Here is a 20,243-nt window from a genome sequence, read left to right as displayed (position 1 = left end):
CGTTTAGTAACACGCTATGCGTTAACGAGGCTTCTTCTCAGCAGTCGCGTCAGTCTCAGCTAAATAAAATCCTTTTTTCTTTTTTTTTACACGAAATCTTCCATTTCACATGTTAAATCTTGTCTAAATCACTTCAATATTAAATCAAATATTGCTATTTGACTAATAACATTTCTAATATCTTCAGAGTGCAATGAAACACATCTACTCTCTTCTGTTCCACCGAGTGAAGAAAAAAAGAAGGAAAAACTCAATCGCGTACTACTTAAGGAAATGAAAAATGCGCTAACCACCATTCTCAAATATCATTGGTCAGTTCTCCAAAGTACAACATATTTTCATTTGCTGTCTTACTGCTCATAAAAAATTATTACCTTCTGCTCATTTACATTTTTCAATCACATCTTAATACTGTTTGTAACCAGGGTTACACCCTCCCCTTTGATCTTATGCACGTCCTCGGGCATGCAAATGGCTGTGTTGTCATCACTGACAAGGGGTCGCCCGGTACCATAGCACTCTGATTCAAAATAAAATCGGAATTTTCCTCTGACTGAGCAAAAGCAGCACTTAATCCTTGTAATAAGGACTGAACCACTGAAATTAAAGGATTCCCTAAATGGGGATAATGAAATTTCTTTGGGGGTTTGATCTGCCTTGCAGAACGTCTAACACCCTCATTCGGTGAGTTCTCTTTTCCTGGCATCCCATCACCTGAAAGATGATCCTCAGGAACCGTCTCAAGCTTGGGGTCATCCTTCTCAATCTGAACAACCTTCAATTTCTCAACTGGATACAGCACTTCTGTTTCAGAATACTCATCCAATGCCTCAGAGTTATTACTTTCCTCCTCCCAGGACACTCTTACATCATTGTTTGTTCTACATCCCCCAGGCTCAATTTCCACAATTTCAGATCCCATTCCATCACTCACAGGTAAGTTCTTATTCACTCCATCACATGATTTCCTGATTACCTCACTAGCTTTAAGCCGTTTTCTTTCAGAGAATTTACGTTTGTCTGGCTGGTACCTGCTACCTCAACTGTGTCTGTGATTGGGGACTCCCCAAATGATGGGAAGAACTCTCATGTGGTATGTACCGAGTGACCACTTCTAAATTTTCTCTGGGTACAAAACAATAAGAATCACTTTCAGAATTTTCCTCATCATTTGAATTTCCTGCCTCATCAGCATGTTCCATACAAGACTGAGGCCCAGTTTGACATTTCTGATGCACCTTAGGTAAAGTAGTTTTGTCTGCCTCAACACCGGGTAAAACCCACAAGGTAGGAGCAGGTCACGGTGCAGAGTACGGACAGGACCGTCTGTCCCTTCAGGACAAATTGTATACACAGGAACATCTTGTACTTTCTTTAACACAATGTACACATCTGATTCCCATTTGTCCGCCAATTTTTGTTTTCCCTCAACCGGACATTCGGACTAAAACTCTATCGCCTACTTCCAAAACAGAAACCACCACATTACTGTCAAACCTCTTTTTATTCCTCTCGGCTACTTTCATGCTATTTTCCAAAGCCAATTTGTAGCTTTCTTCTAACCTATTCTTTAGAGAGGTTACATATTTTGAATGAGATTGATACGGTTCAGTCGTTTAAGATCCCAAAAGCAATATCTAGGGGCAACCGAGGCTGCCTTCCAAACATTAGCTCATAAGGAGAGTAGCCCGTAACGTCATTTCTGGTGCAATTATACGCATGTACCAGCGGCTTGACATACTCTTTCCAATGAGCTTTCTGTTTGTTCTCCAAGGTACCCAGCATTTGCAGTAGTGTCCTATTAAATCGCTCTACAGGGTTTCCCCTAGGATGGTATGGCGTTGTTCTTACTTTACGAATGCCAGCTATCTTACACAATTCCCGGATGGTGTGAGACTCAAAATCTGGCCCTTGGTCACTGTGTAGCTTCTCTGGGAAACCGTAATGTACTAAAAACTGGTCCCAAAGGCACTTGGCAACCGTCTGAGCTTTTTGATTTCGAGTGGGAATTGCGACGGCATACTTCGTGAAGTGGTCAGTAATTACCAAGATGTCTTTAGTGTTGCTACTGTCGGGTTCTACTGACAGGAAGTCCATACAGACTAACTCTAATGGTCTGCTGGTCTGTATGTTTACCAATGGAGCAGCCTTCTGTACTGGGGACTTTCTTCTGACACACCGCTCACAAGTCTTGATCTTCCTTTCCACGGCATTGGCCATTCGTGGCCAATAAAACCGAGAACGAAGAAGGTCAAGAGTCCTCTCCACTCCTAGGTGACCCATATCATTGTGCAAACAAGTAAGTACCATCTCTCTGAGATCTCTAGGTAACGCTAGCTGTCTTTGTACTTTTCCATGATCAAGACGTTTCCGATACAATAACCCATTTCTCATTTCAAACCTACTCCATTCCTTAAACCACAAAACCATGTCCAGTGTCTTCCCTTTCAAACTGAGTGGTTTATTATTTGACTCTAGGTATTCAATGATCTCCCTTATTTCAGGGTCCTCCCTCTGTCTACGCACTAAATCATTCTCAGACAATCTAGGAATCATAGGTAGGCCATGGACACACTCATCCATAAATGCTTGAGGTAATGCATCTGTAGTCACAGCTAAGGACTCAACCAAGGCTACAGGAGAAGGTTGGTAAATCTGATGCCGCTCACAGATGGCTTTCACTACCTCAGAAAGCATAACCTGCTGTCCCTGTTCAGCCTCACCCAGATGATTTAACGTGAATTGCTTTATGCGTTCCCGTTCCTTCTGGGACTCCCAATCATCCATGAGATGACCATTTGGACGTCGAGACAATCCATCTGCATCCTGGTTCTGAGCACCTGCTCGATACTGGATTTTGAAATTGAAAGTGGACAGACTAGACAACCACCTGTAGCTAGTGGCGTCAAGTTTTGCTGAAGTCAGGACGTATGTTAGGGGGTTACTATCAGTCACCACAGTGAATTCGCTCCCATACAAATAGTCACTAAATTTAACGGTGACTGCCCACTTCAGCGCCAAAAACTCCAGCTTATGAGCTGGATACTTCGCTTCACTCCTAGTCAAACCCACGACTGGCATATGCAATGGCTCTCAACCGTCCCTCCTGCTCTTGATACAACGCAGCACCGAGCCCGGTGGTGCTGGCATCAGTATGCAAGAGGTATGGTAGCTTGGGATCAGCATAGCCCAAAATTGGAGCAGTTGTCAGTTTATCCACTATGGTTTCAAACGCTTGTTGGCATTCAGCGGTCCATCTATCCCCTATTGGCTCTTTTGGGTTGAAGTAGGGCCGATTTACTTCCTTACACTTGGTTCTCCTCCTAACTGGGGATACCCTGCCGTGAGGTAATTTAGGGGTCTAACAATTTTTGAAAAGTCCTGTACAAATCTTCGATAATATCCGACAAATCCTAAAAATGACTTTAACTCTTTTAGATTCTGTGGTTTCGGCCAGGTTTTTACAGCTTCTATTTTACTTGGATCAGTACTCACACCATGTTGGGACACAACATGGCCCAGATACCGTACAGACGTCTGAAAAAATTTACATTTCTCAGGAGAGAGTTTTAAGCCATAATCTTTCAACCGATTAAGGACTTGTAATAGACGGTGTTCATGCTCCTCAAGGGTTTCTGAAAATACAATTAGGTCATCGATGAAGACCAGAACCTCACTCCGGTTCAAGCTCCCCATACAACGCTCCATTAGCCGCTGAAAAGTACTGGGAGCATTTGTTATCCCTTGCGGCATCCGATTAAACTCCCAGAAACCCATGGGACACACAAAAGCCGTCTTTGCCTTATCCTGTTCATCCATTTCGATTTGATAGTATCCTGATTTCAGGTCGAGAACAGAGAACCATTTGGAGCCCGTAAGCACCGAAAACGCCTCTTCAAGATTTGGAAGAGCATAGGCATCCTTAATAGTCTGCGCGTTCAGCTTCCTGAAATCGATACAAAGCCGCACAGAGTTATCTTTCTTCCTCACCACAACAATGGGAGAGGCGAAAGGAGATTCAGACTCCCTTATTACTCCAGCATTCAACAACTCCTGCAAGTGACTCCTGACTGCACTAACATCTTGAGGATGTATCGGTCTGGGTCTATGTTTAAAAGGAGTCTCATCGCTGAGCTTAATGCGATGTTTCACCTTGTCGGTATGGCCATAGTCCATATCATGTAAGGCGAAAACTTCAGGCATCGCATTCAGCAAGGCAGATATCCGACTCTTCCATTTTGTCGGCAAAGGTGAGTCACCAAAATCAATGTCTATTTGTGTTTCTGTTGATTCCCCTCGGGCCTGTGAGGAGTCACTTCTTTGAGGAACCTCCATCACTTGCTGAACAGAATACATTTCAGCTAACACAGTCTTAGGAGAAATCACAATGTCAGCATGAGTTTCGTTTTTAACCAACAGCGGCACACAAAAGGAACGTTTGCTGGGCAGGGTGTGCAAACCACTGGCGATGACTAAACCGCCTGGTAAATTAGACAATTTGGAAGGCCCAATGACTGCCATGTTCTCTGTGATGCAGCTGTTTAAATAAACAGCACCATCAAACACTGCAATACCACCTGCAGGCACTGTTTCAGCTTCGTCCCCTCCCAAAATCACACGCCCCAAGGTCTCCGCACCTCTCTGCTTATGTCTGGCACTCAAAATCTTAAGCACAGCTCGATACCCATTAAAAGCTGGTTTGAGCTCAACAACTTCTCCTTGAGCATGAATATCATACAAGGCATCCAAGGAGTTTGTTCCAACTAATATCTGTTGCACTCCTACCAAGTCAGGAACCACTAAGGCTAGAGTATCAATTTCCGCCTCTATTCCCAAAAATTCTTTAGGGAAGGTTAAAGTTATTTCCACGTACCCTAAATAGGGAACAGACTTCCCGTTGGCCCCTCTACCTCCAACAAGGCATCTACTGGCTTCAACGGATGATCTGCTAAATATGCCTTGTGGAATGATGACGGAATCGTGGTCACTTGGGACCCAGTGTCCAATAAACAATTCACCTGTATTCCATCAATGCACAACTGGGCAGTGCACTTTGTCCCAATTAACCCCCTTGGTAACCTTCTGCCTCTGGAACAAGTGTCAAAGGTTTTCACATTCTGTTCAGGGCATTGAAACTCAGTCCCGTTCTCTGCATGCCCTACTGCAGAGACGGCCTGTAGTTTAACTGCTGTGAGTTCACTTGGTTCTGCAAGTCCCATTGGGCTTGTTTCTCCCTCAACCAACAGCGTTTTCTGGTCACTTTGGAAGGGTTTGGGTCATTTTCACAGTGGGTAACAATGTGCCCATCTTCACCGCAGCTGAAAACAGTATCCAGGACGCTGGTCGAGGCAAGCCTGTCCCACACATCGGAGACTGCTTGAACTCATTCAACTCGGTCTGTCTAGGCCACAACTTGTCAGAATTTCCATTGGAACTAAATGGTTTTCGTGCTTGACTATTCTGTGCTTCCATTGTAACCATTTGAGCTTTTAACTCAACTAATTGCTTCCGTAGCTCTGCAAGTTCTGAAAAACTTGACTCAGCGTGCAGTTTTTTAGGCACGGCTGACTCCATAGCCTGGACTTGCGCTCTCAACTCATTTACTTCCGCTTTTAATGACGAGAACCCTATAGTTTCCTGGCAAGAAGCCTGCCCCTTCTTAGAAACTGACATCCTCAGAGGAGCCGACTGCGTATGAATGCCCGATAACGCTTTTTTCACCGCATCCATTTCAGCAGTTGTTTCACCTTCCACCTCATTTACATGTGTGAACAGCTGATGTGCAGTAGCTTTTGACTTAAAAGGATGTGAACTGAGTTTGTTTATTCCTAAATGGCTTCGCATGCGCTCCTCTTTGGAAGATTGCTTGTCCTCCTCAGCCCTAACGGATACTACTAACTCAGCAAATGAAGGGGGTTGGTTTTTCTTTCTTCAAGGCGCAAATTTGCAAGCAAACAGTTATCCCAACACCCTCTACAAAACTGCTTTACTAAGCTGCGATCACGTTCGGCTTCTGAAATGCCTCCCCTCCGCACTGTCGCGACTCAGCATGACTTGCAGCCGATGCAGGTAGCTAGAGGGTTTCTCCCCTGGTTTTGCAACAGGGTCATATATCTTGCCAATAACTCATCACCATCTTCAACTGACCCATAAACAGAATGTAACAGCTCTAAATACACCCCTGGAGATGATTGAGGGCCGATATGCTTTACAACATCAGCCGCTGGTGGCAAAAGGCTGTCCAGTATTTTTCTGGTGCGGGACAAGTCAGAAATAGATGGGTCATCAAGCAAAAATCAACGCTCGCCCTCCAAGTATCAAAATCGGGCTCGTTAGCTGGTCGGGGAACTTTCCCGAAAACGACCTCAGGCGATAGGAAAGTACTGATTTGATACAGCATCAGTAGCCCGCACTATATGTTCGACTACCACTCGCTGTACGCTAGGGGGGCTTATTACATCCATGGGCAGAGCAGTACTAGTGGGCACAGCATCTGCCTCATCGGTCTTGGTCAGGTTTTGATCTTTACTTAGTTGGACACTTGACAAGGATACCCTACCTGATAACGGAGGTGCAGTTGTCTCTTCGACTACTCTTTGTGACTGAGATGATAACTGACAGTTTTGAGAATCAGTCACAATAGGACTATCATTCTCATTCCTCGACGTGGGTGACAGCTCAATGAGAGAGCTAGCAGCATTAAGCTTCTTTAGCTCCTCTTGAATTACGACTTGAAAGGGTTTTCCGCTAACCCTAGCAATTTCTTGTAGTTCCTCTAAATAATCTCTAGTGACATTACCCCCAGTCGTCTGTGAATAAACACTGCTCAAGGCACGGACATTAAAGATGTTGTCTGCATTAGAAGTACCAACAATTAGTAATGGTAACAAGGGTCGCAGCTCATCCATAGCTGAGCTATATTGGAACTCTATGATAACTTGCCGATGAAATTCAGATTCTGGGCTATCAATGAGTAAGTTTCAGCTTTATGCTACCATAGCGCATCAGCCATGACTCAAGATCTTGATCAGATTCAGATAGCGTTATACCGCTCACTAGAACGGCATCAGGGACACTTACTTTCTCTTGTCTCACAATGTCCATAGTTCTAATTAACTGCACTGTATTCACTGCTTTCACACACTGAAAAGTCACTATTGTTGTATGACACCCCAAAATTCTCCTGGCTGGCTCTGCCAACTATTGTAACCGTTTACACAATTTACTGCAAACACAAACGGTCTGAATATGGACCAGATCTATCAGAAGATTAGATTCAGCCTACTGAAAATAAGGAGCACACAACAATAATGACTCACCCAGACATTGTATTAAGTTCAGCTGAATATATATATTTTAACCTTATTTATACCACATTACTGGAATGCATAACATGGAAGTAGGAAATAAATGAACAAAAAAAAACACAAGTTTGTGTAGAAAAATTAAATAAACATATAGAATAATTTTTCTTATGCCAATTGTATTACCCTTTGAATTTGATTTCTTCTAGGTATTATTCTCTTATTAGTTTCAGTTTAATATATAGATAGATACCTGTGAACCCACTCCAATGATACTCTTGAGTTTAACTTTTGAATAACAATTTTACGGGAAAAAAAAAATATTATCTTAGTAGGTAAATTCACTTGTTTGGTATTTCTTTCAATTTATCCAATACATTTCCCCATTTCAATTTGTGGAAATAAAAATAAAATAAAATGACAAGAACAACAATACAAATAAAAGAAACACAAATTAAATCTGAATAATTTCACATATGATTTCCTTTTTTTTTACATAAACTTAGATCCCAGTTTCAAAATGGGTTCTGTGAATCAGTCTTTTAATTCTTAATTCACAACTTTGTGAATATGGCTGAAACCACTCAGTCTTTCTTCTGAAATCCTCCAAAAGAACCAGAGAAATACAGGTGTATGTGTTGTTGGTTCAATTTCCTACCGATCCAACTCGGCAACATCAATGTCACTCAATTAAAGCTTGATTTTAGATCCTAGTGGCTCGCCAGTCCCAACTCCCTCCACGACACGGGAATTTGGACAATTCTGGAAGTCCAAGAACTTCACTTCGGTGAACGTCACTTCAATGCAACCTTGGCTCATCAGCACACAGTATTCATCAGGCAGGAGATGATGAAACCAAAAAACAATAAACAGAAAGAAACAAACACACACACAAAAAAAAAACCTGACCAAGACCACTGATGAACTTGAATATTTTAACTCCAAAAGAACTCAGATTTCCATTGATCTTTTGCTCAAACATCTCCTCAAAGTTACACTCTCATTACAAACTCTTTCAGCTCTTCATAAAACAACTGGTTAATGCGTTTAGTAACACGCTATGCGTTAACGAGGCTTCTTCTCAGCAGTCAGCGTCAGTCTCAGCTAAATAAAATCCTTTTTTCTTTTTTTTTACACGAAATCTTCCATTTCACATGTTAAATCTTGTCTAAATCACTTCAATATTAAATCAAATATTGCTATTTGACTAATAACATTTCTAATATCTTCAGTGCAATGAAACACATCTACTCTCTTCTGTTCCACCGAGTGAAGAAAAAAAAGAAGGAAAAACTCAATCGCGTACTACTTAAGGAAATGAAAAATGCGCTAACCACCATTCTCAAATATCATTGGTCAGTTCTCCAAAGTACAACATATTTTCATTTGCTGTCTTACTGCTCATAAAAAATTATTACCTTCTGCTCATTTACATTTTTCAATCACATCTTAATACTGTTTGTAACCAGGGTTACACCCTCTCCCTAGCATTGCTCACAGGTCTATTGCCATAGATAGCGTCCATGTGGTCGAACCACTTCCACTTTCTTCTGTTTGAACCAGTCTGGCTGTTGTGGTCCTTGATGGTTCTGTAGTCACTTCAGTTTTTTTTTACTTTTCCCCTACACTGTTGGTAGGTCTGGTGGTAGCCGTGTTCGGCCAACAGCTGAGACACTTTCTGAAAGACTTTTTCGTTTCGCGTCGTTTCGTTCGTTGCTAATGACAGGCTCAGCTCGCTTGGATCCTCGTAAAGATTACCAGCTACCAGGTACTATCCACAGTGGAAAACCCCCCCCAAAATTTGCACAGACGAGTCGAGTTGTACTGTGCAGTGGAAAAGCCCCAAATGACCACTCCTCCCCCAAGTCCAGACAGTCCCCCAGAGCTAAAAAATGCCCCACAGCCAGGGCCCTCAAGGTTAAAATAAAGTTTATGATTTAATGTTTTGTTGATTTGGTAGAAACTGGCATTAAATTATCTTAGATGATTTTTCCATTACAATGTGTGTGTGTGTGTGTGTGTGTGTGTGTGTGTGTGTGTGTGTGTGTGTGTGTGTGCACGTGTGTGTGAGCGAGAGAGTGAGAGTGAGTGAAATAATATATGTTATCTAAAACTAGAAACTTACAATTGTAAAATACAATGATAAACATATTTTGTAGCCTAATAAAGGGATAGTATAACAAATTAGATTACAATAATAGGTATAAGAACATCTTACATTAATGCGATAATTGGCCTTCTATCCTATAAATTATTGTATACAGAACCATAGTAGTGATTGTAAATTGTGACAATATGCTTCTTGTGAATGGAGAATGGATGGAGAAATGTCAGACAGGTAAAGAGGAGGCTCCAGAAGGAGACTGAACAACTAAAGGCCTTGCTGGAGAAGGAAAAGATAAAAAAGAAAAATACAAGAAGAGGTACCAGCGGTTGGGAGGAGGGATAAAATCACCACGTTCTACAGTGGATGAGTTGATTTTCTTTCATGACATGTATTGTTGTTCAGTGCTGTGATGTTCACCCTGTTATGTCCTGTCCACCCCATTTTCCCTCTGTCCACCCTGTTACCTCTGTGTTTTTTTTTTATGTTAATAAAATAAGCAACAAATATTATGCATATCTTTGTGGTTACTTGTAGGGAATGAAATGGCAAAATAAAATGGGGCCAAAATTCCATTTGATATGTCTTTTTAATCTAAAAGAAATGTGTTGAAATTACACTTGCCTTAAAATACAACAACTTTTTTCAAGATAATGCTTGTTTATGAATACTTTGTTAAAATACTTTTGCAGGGTTAAGTGAGGGACATTTTTGCTATTAAAAATGTAAATATTAAAATTACTGTGCATTCAAAATGTGTATTAATTGAGATGAGAATGTCCTGTAACAGGGTGGACATTTGGCCTTTGCATGTGTGAAGAATTTGGTCAAAATTATTAAAGAATAATATCCTGAGCTGGACCAATATATCTTTCTTGTAGTGTAACAAGCCCTTCTTCAGATAAAATGATTAAATCATGGAAATTGTAAAATTTTTTGATAGAAAGTTAACAAGCTGAAATGGCACCGAATAGTAAGAATGACCCACATATGTTGTGGATTAATACATTGAAATAAAACATATAATCTGAATATAGGGTACAACGGGCCAAAGGAAATTAGTGTTTTTTTTTTCTGGTCACAAAGTAAATCAGGATAAATAATAATAATAAATAAACTATTTTTTTTTTTTTTTATATAGAATATTGACGGAGCAACATAATTTCTGTGAAAATAAATAATAACAAAAAGTTCCTTTTTTTATTTACACATTTTTTCAAACTTGGGGGTAAAAGGTCCCTACATTTGTGGGAAAGGCCCCCATGGGGATTAAAGTGATATAATATATGTAGCTATAGAAACAATAGTTATAGGTCAAAATTTGTCAATTTAGGCAAACAGTTTTGAGAGAATGATTTTTTGCAAGATGCTTTTGTCACGGATCCGGTGAGTTTGTCAGTTTGTTCTGTGTGTTTTGTTATTTTCTCTCCCTCGTGTTTTGCAGGCGCTGCTGGCATGCATGATCAATGTTTCTATGGGAACATTGATCATGCAAATAATTGGCATGCAAGCATCACCTGGTATCCACTGATTCATTCCCTACTTAATCTCTTCGTGTTTTCAGTATCTTTGCTAGATTGTTGTTTGGTGTGAAGTAACTTACTTCTCTGCCTAGTTGGTCCTGTCTCGTGTATCTGTTTGGTTGCCCATCTCTGCCCATGTGACGGGAGTTTGGTTGCTATCCAGTTTGCTGTACACTTGTTCTCTGTGCTCACATATCTTCAACGGAGGATTCCTCATCTTTGCCCTCATATTGGGAGAGTGATTGACTTCCTGCCTGCTGTGCGCTGTTCTCTGCACCTCACTACGCTTCAAAGAAGGATTTCTACGAATCTGATTCTGATGCACACACTCGCATACAAACACACTATTCCCGGATTTGCCCACTGCGCAGTCACCGCACGCACGCATCCTCGGACCCACCCTTCAATCCTCAGTCTTCGCCAGCACAATTGAAGTGAATATTTATTGTTAATAAATCCAGAGCGGAAGAGTCTACTTTTTGCTCCGCCCCATCTCAACAGGGAACTTTACTGGGACATCAGTAGGATAAAATCTGCGCATCTAACTGGGATCTGGAGATGATGGCGTCGCAGCTCACTGAGCTCACCTATCGTTCAACAATTCCGCCAGCCTCCCAATGCTGGTCCCACTCAGGAAGCACCCTCACTGGCTATGGCGGTTCCCCGCGTTTCTGGGCATTCAGAGGCCTCCTCCAACCCCATTTTCAGGTGAGGTGGCATCCTGTAGCACATTCCTTTCACACCGTTCCTCTGAACATATAAGAACCAACTAGTCACCACCAATGTTCACTCAAATATTTTTTTCAGAGCTCCAGTAAATTTGTCTTCATGTTCTGTGTGTTTTTGTTATATTCTCTCCCTCATGTTTTGCAGGCGCTGCCGGCATATATGATAAGTGTTTCCATGGGAACTAATTAGCGTGCTATCAGCACCTGGTTCTCCACTTATTCACTCCCTACATAATCCCTTCATGTTCTCAGTATCTTTGATAGATTGTTGTTTGGTGTGTAGTAATTTACCTCACTCTCTCTGCCTGGTTGGTCCTGTCTCGTGTATCTGTTTGGCAGCCTGTCTCTGCCCACGTGTCGGTAGTATGGTTGCCTTCCAGTTTACTGTATGCTTGTTCTCTGTGCTCACGAATCTTCAATGTAGGATTCCTCGTCTCTGCCTGCGTGTCGGGAGAGTGATTGCCTTCCAGTCTGCTGTGCGCTGTTCTCTGCACCTCCCTTCGGATCAACGGAGGATTCCTACGAATCTGCTCCTGACTCCTGATGCACATACTCGCCTACGAACACACTAGTCACGGATTTGCCTATTGCCCGCTGCAGCGTGCACAGGTCCACAGACTTCCCCCTCTACTGCAGCCGGTGCCGGGATCCTCAGTCTTCGCCAGCACAATCAAAGTGAATATTTATTGTTAATAAATCCTTTGAACTGTTCCTCTTCTCGTGGGTCTCTTTGTCTCACTCTCACTATCTTGACAGCTTTCTTTCAGTAACAAATTAAGATAACACGTTCTCAAAATAACCACATCAGAAAAGGGTTAACAATTTCCTGTTAATTTTAATCATATTTGGCATTTCATAACATCTAAATTATTCTATAAACAAACTAATCTACATTGTAATTGGATCTGTCAGTGTGGGCCCCCTTTTAACATTTTTCATAATAAATCTATTCCCCCACTTAAGAAAAACAATGTGTTTAATAGGGGCCTTTAGCCCCTGAAACAGGTGGGCTTTTTACCCCAAATACGTATTGGAAAAGTTATTATAATTATTTTCTTTAATCTCCTTGAACAAAACTGAAAATAATAAATAAGTAGTTTGTCATTAATAAATGTGATAATTTCAGGGATTATCAATAGCTACATAAATTAACTCAGTATTATTCAGTATTATGGATCAGGAAAATTTTGCAGTGTATAGTGACAAATACTGTGGAAGTTTTTGTTGCTGTTTAGTGCTTTGGGAGAAAATAAAATTCATAGTGCCTTTAAACGGGCACCCTTCAGCCCCATTGTACCCTTTAATATAAAATGAAAACACAATAAGATTATTTTGTAACAAATATTGGCTATAAATAGTTGTTTGGCATGTGAAAGATGTTAAAGTTAGACCAAATACATCTTTGGTTCTTGGACTCCTAACTTGCGTCTCTCTCACATTTGGCAAAGAGGATGCTCTTTGATGTGATAAAATAAGCAAATATATATTTGGTTAATTCAAATAAGCCTGTTAGTAAATTTCGGAAGGGTCAGTTATCAGTTCACTAATTAGAGCTAGCAAAAAAAAAAATGTGAGTGTTTCAGTCTTATTTAATTTTTTTCTTATTGCTTTACTCTTTTTTATTTTTTTTATTTAACCTTTATTTAACAAGGGTTTTAACTCTTCACTTTATAGTTTATTTAGGTTATCAATCAATTGTGTTGTAGAGCCAGGCATAAAATATATCATCAGTTTGCTGATGATTAACGTCATTGATAATACATTCTTAGGATGTAACAATTTCTTTTGAATATGATTTGCCATCAACCTGTACATTTCTTAACATTATTCACTTAAAATGTTTAATCATTCTCAACAGGTCAGAATGTATTTTAAGTATTGATTTAATCAGAAATAGCCAAAAAGAAAAATGTGTGACCATAATAAAGGCTTCTTCTAGCCATAATAAAGGCTAGAAGAAGCCTTTATTATGGTCACACATTTTTGTTTTGCATATATACAGTGAAATTCTTTTTTCACATATCTAAGCTGGGGTCAGAGTGCATGATACAGCACCCCTGGAGCAGAGAGGGTCAAAGTGCCAACAAAGTGGCATCTTGCCAGTGCTTGAACCCCCAAACTTCTGGTCAGTAACCCAGAGCCTTAACCACTGAGCCACCACTGCCCCTATAAATGGGTATAAAGGGAAGCAGGCGTGAGTCAGATTTTTTCTTCGGAGCCGAGCAGTTGTGCAGCAGCAAGCTAAAGTTTCACCACTGTTCCTCTCACCTCTGTTGGCAAGAAGCATTGCTGTTGGATCCTACGGTTCATTTCCAGTGGAGTTCTCTCTCCCTGCTTGCAGGGCCGTTTCTAGAGATTCTGGGGGCCCCAGGCAGAAGGGACCCCCCAAGAAACAACCACCCCAACCTGCGCTTTCTCTGTCTAAAAAGTGTTTTCCCCTCCTAAAAGAGTATTGATTTCTCTAAAAGAGTTTGTTTTCACTCATAAACGAGCAATACACAAGCAGGCATTTAAAGATGCCTTTCCGCCTCTGTGTAGTTCCTGGATGCGGTTGATATCTCTCCAATACCGACAGTCACAGATGCCTCGTGTGCCATCTATCACATTGAGGCAGTGTTTGTGGATGGCTCATACTCATTGCAAGAACATGACCATGGCAGCGGTGCGGCTCTCCTTTCTTGAACGCCACTTCAGCTGTCCCATGCGTCGCTCCTTTTTCCCGCGTGATTGAGGATGACCTGGCTGTCGTTGAAGGCGACTTGGGGATGAAAACGGGCTCGGTTAATCCCCACGAACCACCCGCCCCCCGTACGCTCGCTTACTTCTGTCCGGGCTCAGGATGAGGGCAGCTCGGCTCGCGGCCAGCCGGAATTCTCCCTTGAGCCCCCGGAATTGGATGAGGACATCACAGCTGCATCGGAGAGCATCCAGGCGTCTCATGCAGAGGACTAGACTGGGCTGCCAACTTGGGGTCAGCCCGCCCAGTCTGAGGCCGACATGCTTACCCACGGCTTCACGATTGGTACCTCGGATCAGGGCGCCGCTCCCAGCCTCCCCCCCGCCCCCAGTACCTTTCTTCCTGTAGGTGCATGACTAGTTGACGAGGTCATGGAGGGCACATTTTACTGCCCGGAACCGAACCCCTCACTCGTCCGCTCTCACTACCTTTGACTGTTGACATCCTCAGGTGGATAGAGCGGTTGTGATCCACCTGTGTCCCGAAAACGCTGCTACCTGCTACCGGAATCACCCGGTACTCCCCTTAAAGGCTGACCTCGAAAGCCTACAGTGACACCGGACAGGCCACCTCCACCCTGCACACCATGGCTCTCCTGCAGGTCCACCAAGCCAAGGCACTTAAAGAACTGCACCTGTGTAGCCCTGACCCCGATGTGCTGCAGGAACTGCGCCCTGCTACTGACCTCGCTCTCAGAGCTACAAAGGCCACAGCGCGGGCACTCGAGTGGGCGATGCCCACCCTCGTGGTCCAGGAACGCCACCTCTGGCTGAACACGGTCGGCACGCTCCCTCAACGCCCCAGTCTCCCAGCTTGGCATCTTTGGCGACACCGGCAATGACCGTCACCGTCTGTCCCGAGAGGGGCTTCTGTCAGGGAGTACCAGAGCGGGCAGTGAGTGTTGTCCTGGGAGGTAAAGAGATCTACCTGTGCCATGCCAAATCGGCCCCAAATCCGCTGGACCACCAGGGGGTGGAGCCTCCACTCTCCGCTGGGCGACAGCATGTCCGCCATGTTTTGCGATGTTACCCCCCTCAGGGGTGCTGGGAACCTAAGGTCTGTATAGGACACCTTTTCTGGGGGCCTTTGGGAGGGTTACGTGCAGCCAATACAATTGCTTCTAGCACGCAGCAGCTTGCTTGCACCTGTGTCAGCAGTTCACGTAACACAGGCTAGTGCATGGCGCTTTTGAACGGGACACCTTGTGTCACATCATTCGAAACAACGTCGAGTGAGTGACAGAAGGGGAATGTCATGGTTACTGTTGTAAACTCTGTTCCCTGAGGGAGGGAACGAGAAGTTGTATCCCTTCTGCCACGACACTAGACCTACCACTGTAAATGGCCATGCCTTATTCTGGGCTCCTCAGTGCAAAAACCTGACTGACAGACACATGCCCTCTTCCCTTTATACCCGTATGTCCGGGGACGGGACATGCAAATTCTGTCTGCCAATTTCTCATTGGCCTTTTCTCAAGTTCAGAGGTACGCAAGGCTCCCAAGGAAGACCCCTTGTGTCACTTCATTCGTCACAACGTCTTGTTCCCTCCCTCAGGGAACTGAGGTTACAACAGTAACCGTGACATTTTCTTTTATCTGGAATTTAATGTATATTCTCACCAAGAGATGTATTGGAGGGAAATGTTTCAATAAAAAGATTAAGAAGTTGTTCTTTGACTTTAGCAAAAAAATTAAAATAAATATATATATATATATTTTTTAATCTAAATAATTAAAATAAATAAATAAAACAGGTTTAATACAAATACTTTGAGAAAGTAAAAGACCAATGGATCAGAAAGACTGCATTAGCTGATCAGTGCATTTATTTTCTTTTTAACTGGCATAAAATCTAACAATAGAGTTGTCATTAACTCTTTACAATAAGGTTGTATTTGCTAGTAGTTAACTACATTAATTAACATTAAATAACAGTGAACAGTACATTTACAGCCCCTATTTATCTTGGTTAATATTGTTTTCAACATATACTAATGCATTTTTTACATAAAAAGGTGTATTTGTTAACATTAGCTGATGCATTATGAACTAAATTGAACTAACAATGGACAATTGGATTTTTTTAACCAACATTAACAAATGCTGTAAAAAATACTGTTCTTTGTTGTTCAATGCATTTACTAATGTTAACAAATACAAACGTTTTGTGAAGTTTTACTTAGCTATCTTATAGTATTCATTATGTCTGGCTCACTATCTGTTTCTTAAGCTTCCTGTGTCTTTTTTGCAGTCTCTATTTACATAGTTTTTAAATTAATCCACCCTTGCCTAACACCACATTGTGTACATCCCAGATCACCCAACCTATGTTTCACAATTTAAAGCCCACCCACTCATCTCATGACCATTTCCATTCGTCATATATGGTTTCGACTGTGACTGGTCGGGGGGGAATGATGTTGTTTTTTGTTTGTTTCGTTTTTATGGATGTCATGATGATTATTATGATTCAAAATATCATGATGTTGGATTCCCCTCATGTATATGTTTACTTTGTGGACTATGCATTCAAAAGAAAAAGATGATATCATGTTATGTAAAATAAAAGATTTTGTATTTATTTATTAATTTGATAGATTGGTTGTATAATGTCAGTTGTACAATATGAATGTCATTTAACTTTACTTTATCTCAAGCCACGACAAAAAAAACAAGGATTTAGATTGTCTGTGATTACTCTTCATGGTGTTCGAATTTGACAATTTGAAAAGAAGAAAAAAAAAGGTGAAAGATGGACTTCATCAATATGAAAAGTTAAGTAAGGTGGGATAGAAGGGAGGGATAAAGAAAGCCATAGGGAGGAAAAGAACAAGTCCAGTCTGGCCTTTTTTTCTTTTACCAACCAGCCTCTGTATCGTTTCTACCCCACCCATAGCATTCCTCTACAAAAGCATCCTCACATCATACTACCTTTATAAGATATTCCATTTGTTCAGGTGGGAGACTAACGTAAAGAAAAGGGGAATCATTGTGAGAAACAACAGGAAACTTGAAGAAATCTCTCGCCACAGGTCTAGATTAAAAGGTAATATTCAAACTTTAACTACTTTGCACAAATATGTTGATAAAAACAAAGAAAAGTGAGTTTGCATAAGGAATAATTAATTATTTGGAAAAAATTGGAAAATCTCTGAAACAATAATGAAAAAATAAATAAAGTAATATTCAAAATATAAAGCAATATTCAGCATAATGAGACTGTTAATGTAAAGAGGTTTTATGAGATTCCAAAGGTGCTGCCTTTTTGTTACGAGGTATCTTAAGTAAGGCCTGGCTGATATCCAATTTTAAGTTTATGTATTTTTTTATCACTTGTTAACAAAATGCTGCTGAATTTCCAAAGCCTCTAGTGGTTAATTATAGAGTATCTATTTCTTAAATTTCACAAGATGTATCAAGTAATTCTCGAAGAGCCAGTCTACATAGTTTAACAGTAGTTTTTTGAATCAGTTAAGAGCAAACCCTGAGGAGAGAAAGGAGAAGTGTGTGGGAAAATGTGCACTATAGGGAAGTGGTCCAGAGCTATTAATTTCTGCATCAGAAACGGGCTAACAATTTACTTGAATGCCAAATAGTATAGAATAGAACAGAATGAGATATGCTTGAGGCCCTTCTCCAAGGACTGGCACTTCAGTGCTGTTACTAAAAGAAGATAGGGGACATGATGAGATGTTGGGGCCTGTTGAGACTTGAGGCTTGCTTCATGATGTGGGTTTTCTTGAGATGTTGTTTTCTGCTTCAGTACAGCCCAGAGGTACAAATTCCTGTATGGGCTTGTCTTAAGGGAGCAGTCATTGGGTCTATGTGCAAATACATGAACACTACACTTATAGTTACATCTTATCAATACCATCAATAGTGTTTTGTCATACAGGTAACTTTAACTGATTTCAAGTAAAAAAAAATATTTCATATGACTACATCAACCAGATAAGGTTACATCATCAAACATAATTTGTAAGGGTCAGATTAATCCGAATAGTGCCTTAAGGTAACATTTAATGGTGTGCTTAGATACTGTATACTGTAACTTTCAAAGCTTACCTGTCCAGTTACTAATTATGTAAATATGGACTACAACTAGTAGAGCAGTTGCAACCTGGTGTACTTTTGTCTGATCATTTTATTTATTTATTTATTACAGTGTACTTATCTTTGATGTAGAATTTTAAGCTTACTAGTTACTTTCAAGTGAGTTACTAATGATGTAAATACACACTAAAGAAGTAGATATGTTAAAAACTGGTGTACCTTTTTCTGATATTTATTTAAAAACCCTTCCTTCTCATGAGAGCATCAGTAATATTTTTGTGAAAATTAATCAATAATCAATATCTCATCTGTTAAAACTGAATCTACCTCACTCTTCCAGAATGGGCTCCGCTGGTGTACATATTGTGTGTGTGGCAGTGGGAATTTTAGGCCTCATTGCTACCATCGTAACTATTGCTATTCCGAAATGGAAGGTTTCTTCTTTCACTGGACAGAACATTATCACTGCACAGGTATTCAGTTATTACTATTTACTATATACTACTAACCATGACTATTTTCTTGTTCTCAGCTAATTCTAACTTCCCCTAGACTATCTTTACCATGAATGACCTCTCTCTCTTTGTCTTTCCTCACAGGTTCAGGAAGAGGGTCTATGGATGGAGTGTGTGGTTCAGAGTACTGGACAGCAGCAGTGTAAGTCCTATGACTCACTGCTTATCCTGGGATCTGACCTGCAGGCAGCCCGCGCCATGTCCATTATCAGTAGTATGCTCACTGTCCTGTCCTTGCTCATTCTGTGCGCTGGTGCCGACTTCACCAACTGCATTGAGAATGAGGATGTCAAACCCAAAGTGAGTCTGGTGTCCGCTATTGGGCTGCTGCTCGCAGGATTGCTGCTGATCATCCCAGTCAGCTGGTCTGCTAATAATGTGGTGCGTGATTTCAACAATCAAATGATCCCTCAATCCCAGAAAAGAGAGCTGGGTGCCTGTATCTTTGTGGGCTGGGCAGGAGGAGTCCTGCTGCTGCTGACTGGAGGTCTGCTATGCTGCTTTAGCCGGCCACGCTCCGGAGGATCTAGCGGCACCGCCAAATACTACAGCAATAGTGCCTCTGCTCCAAGCAAGAACTATGTGTAGATAAGGCTGGGTTAAGCTAAGGAGTGGCCATAGTAATTGAGCTGCAGTTTAAATGTGTTTATGTTAGTAAAAGCTTTAGTAGTAGATTAGTAGTAATCACATCAACTGTTGAAAAGAGGAAAACTTCATTCATTAAAGTGGAAAAGGTTAAGATCTAGAAAGATGTAAATATGACTTGTTTGGAGCTACTAAACTATTGTATTATGCACTCTTTCTAAAAATGTGTTTTTGTATCTAATAAGTCTTTTAAATCTTTTACAGTTTTTTACAATTTACTGCTGTGAATTCTGTATCAAGATATTTTGAGATAGTCTGTTGCAGAGAGGGTGGGTTCGGAGCAGCTAATAAACAACATGCACATTTTAATCAAAATTCAGGGTTAGACAAGCTTGTGTCTAAAACACTTTAGGTCATGTATATGTGTCTTACCATTTCAAAACTGTTGCTGAACAAATGTATTTATTATCTTTGATTAATAAAGAATCAGTTATTTTACTCTGATGCAGCAATCCACTGCAAATACTGTAAATGTGCTAAATATTATAACACAACTTTGAACCTTTTTGTGTTAGGTCATAATCATTTCTATTAATTTCATTTTCAAATTGTTGTCTATAAAATTGACTGATTTAAGTGTGTACGAATGTGTATGTGTACGAGTTACTAATACATTTTTAATGACACACAAATAA

At 41.0% G+C, this 20,243-nt stretch overlaps 1 protein-coding gene across 1 annotated transcript; it reads left to right on the top strand.

The window, feature by feature from the left end:
• The first annotated feature begins 17,281 nt into the window (after positions 1-17,281).
• On the top strand, positions 17,282-20,231 carry cldni (claudin i). The gene is made up of 3 exons (XM_052139916.1): positions 17,282-17,441; positions 18,789-18,921; positions 19,048-20,231. Exons 2-3 carry the CDS (start codon positions 18,790-18,792, stop codon positions 19,549-19,551), a joined length of 636 nt encoding a protein of 211 aa, XP_051995876.1. The 5' UTR covers positions 17,282-17,441; position 18,789; the 3' UTR covers positions 19,552-20,231.
• Positions 20,232-20,243: the final 12 nt, after the last annotated feature.

This window comes from Xyrauchen texanus, chromosome 12, assembly GCF_025860055.1.
Source record: "Xyrauchen texanus isolate HMW12.3.18 chromosome 12, RBS_HiC_50CHRs, whole genome shotgun sequence".
Classification (NCBI taxonomy): Eukaryota; Metazoa; Chordata; class Actinopteri; order Cypriniformes; family Catostomidae; genus Xyrauchen; species Xyrauchen texanus.
The sequence above is the reverse complement of the archived record's forward strand: the minus strand, read 5'-3'. Positions and strand labels throughout refer to the sequence as shown.

What these genes read in the sequence shown, in the direction of transcription:
- cldni (XM_052139916.1), top strand. Translation starts at nt 18,790, where the DNA reads ATGGGCTCCGCTGGTGTACATATTGTGTGTGTGGCAGTGGGAATTTTA. An exon ending in AGAACATTATCACTGCACAG is followed by an intron (nt 18,922 to 19,047) that starts GTATTCAGTTAT and finishes CTTTCCTCACAG; the next exon opens with GTTCAGGAAGAGGGTCTATG.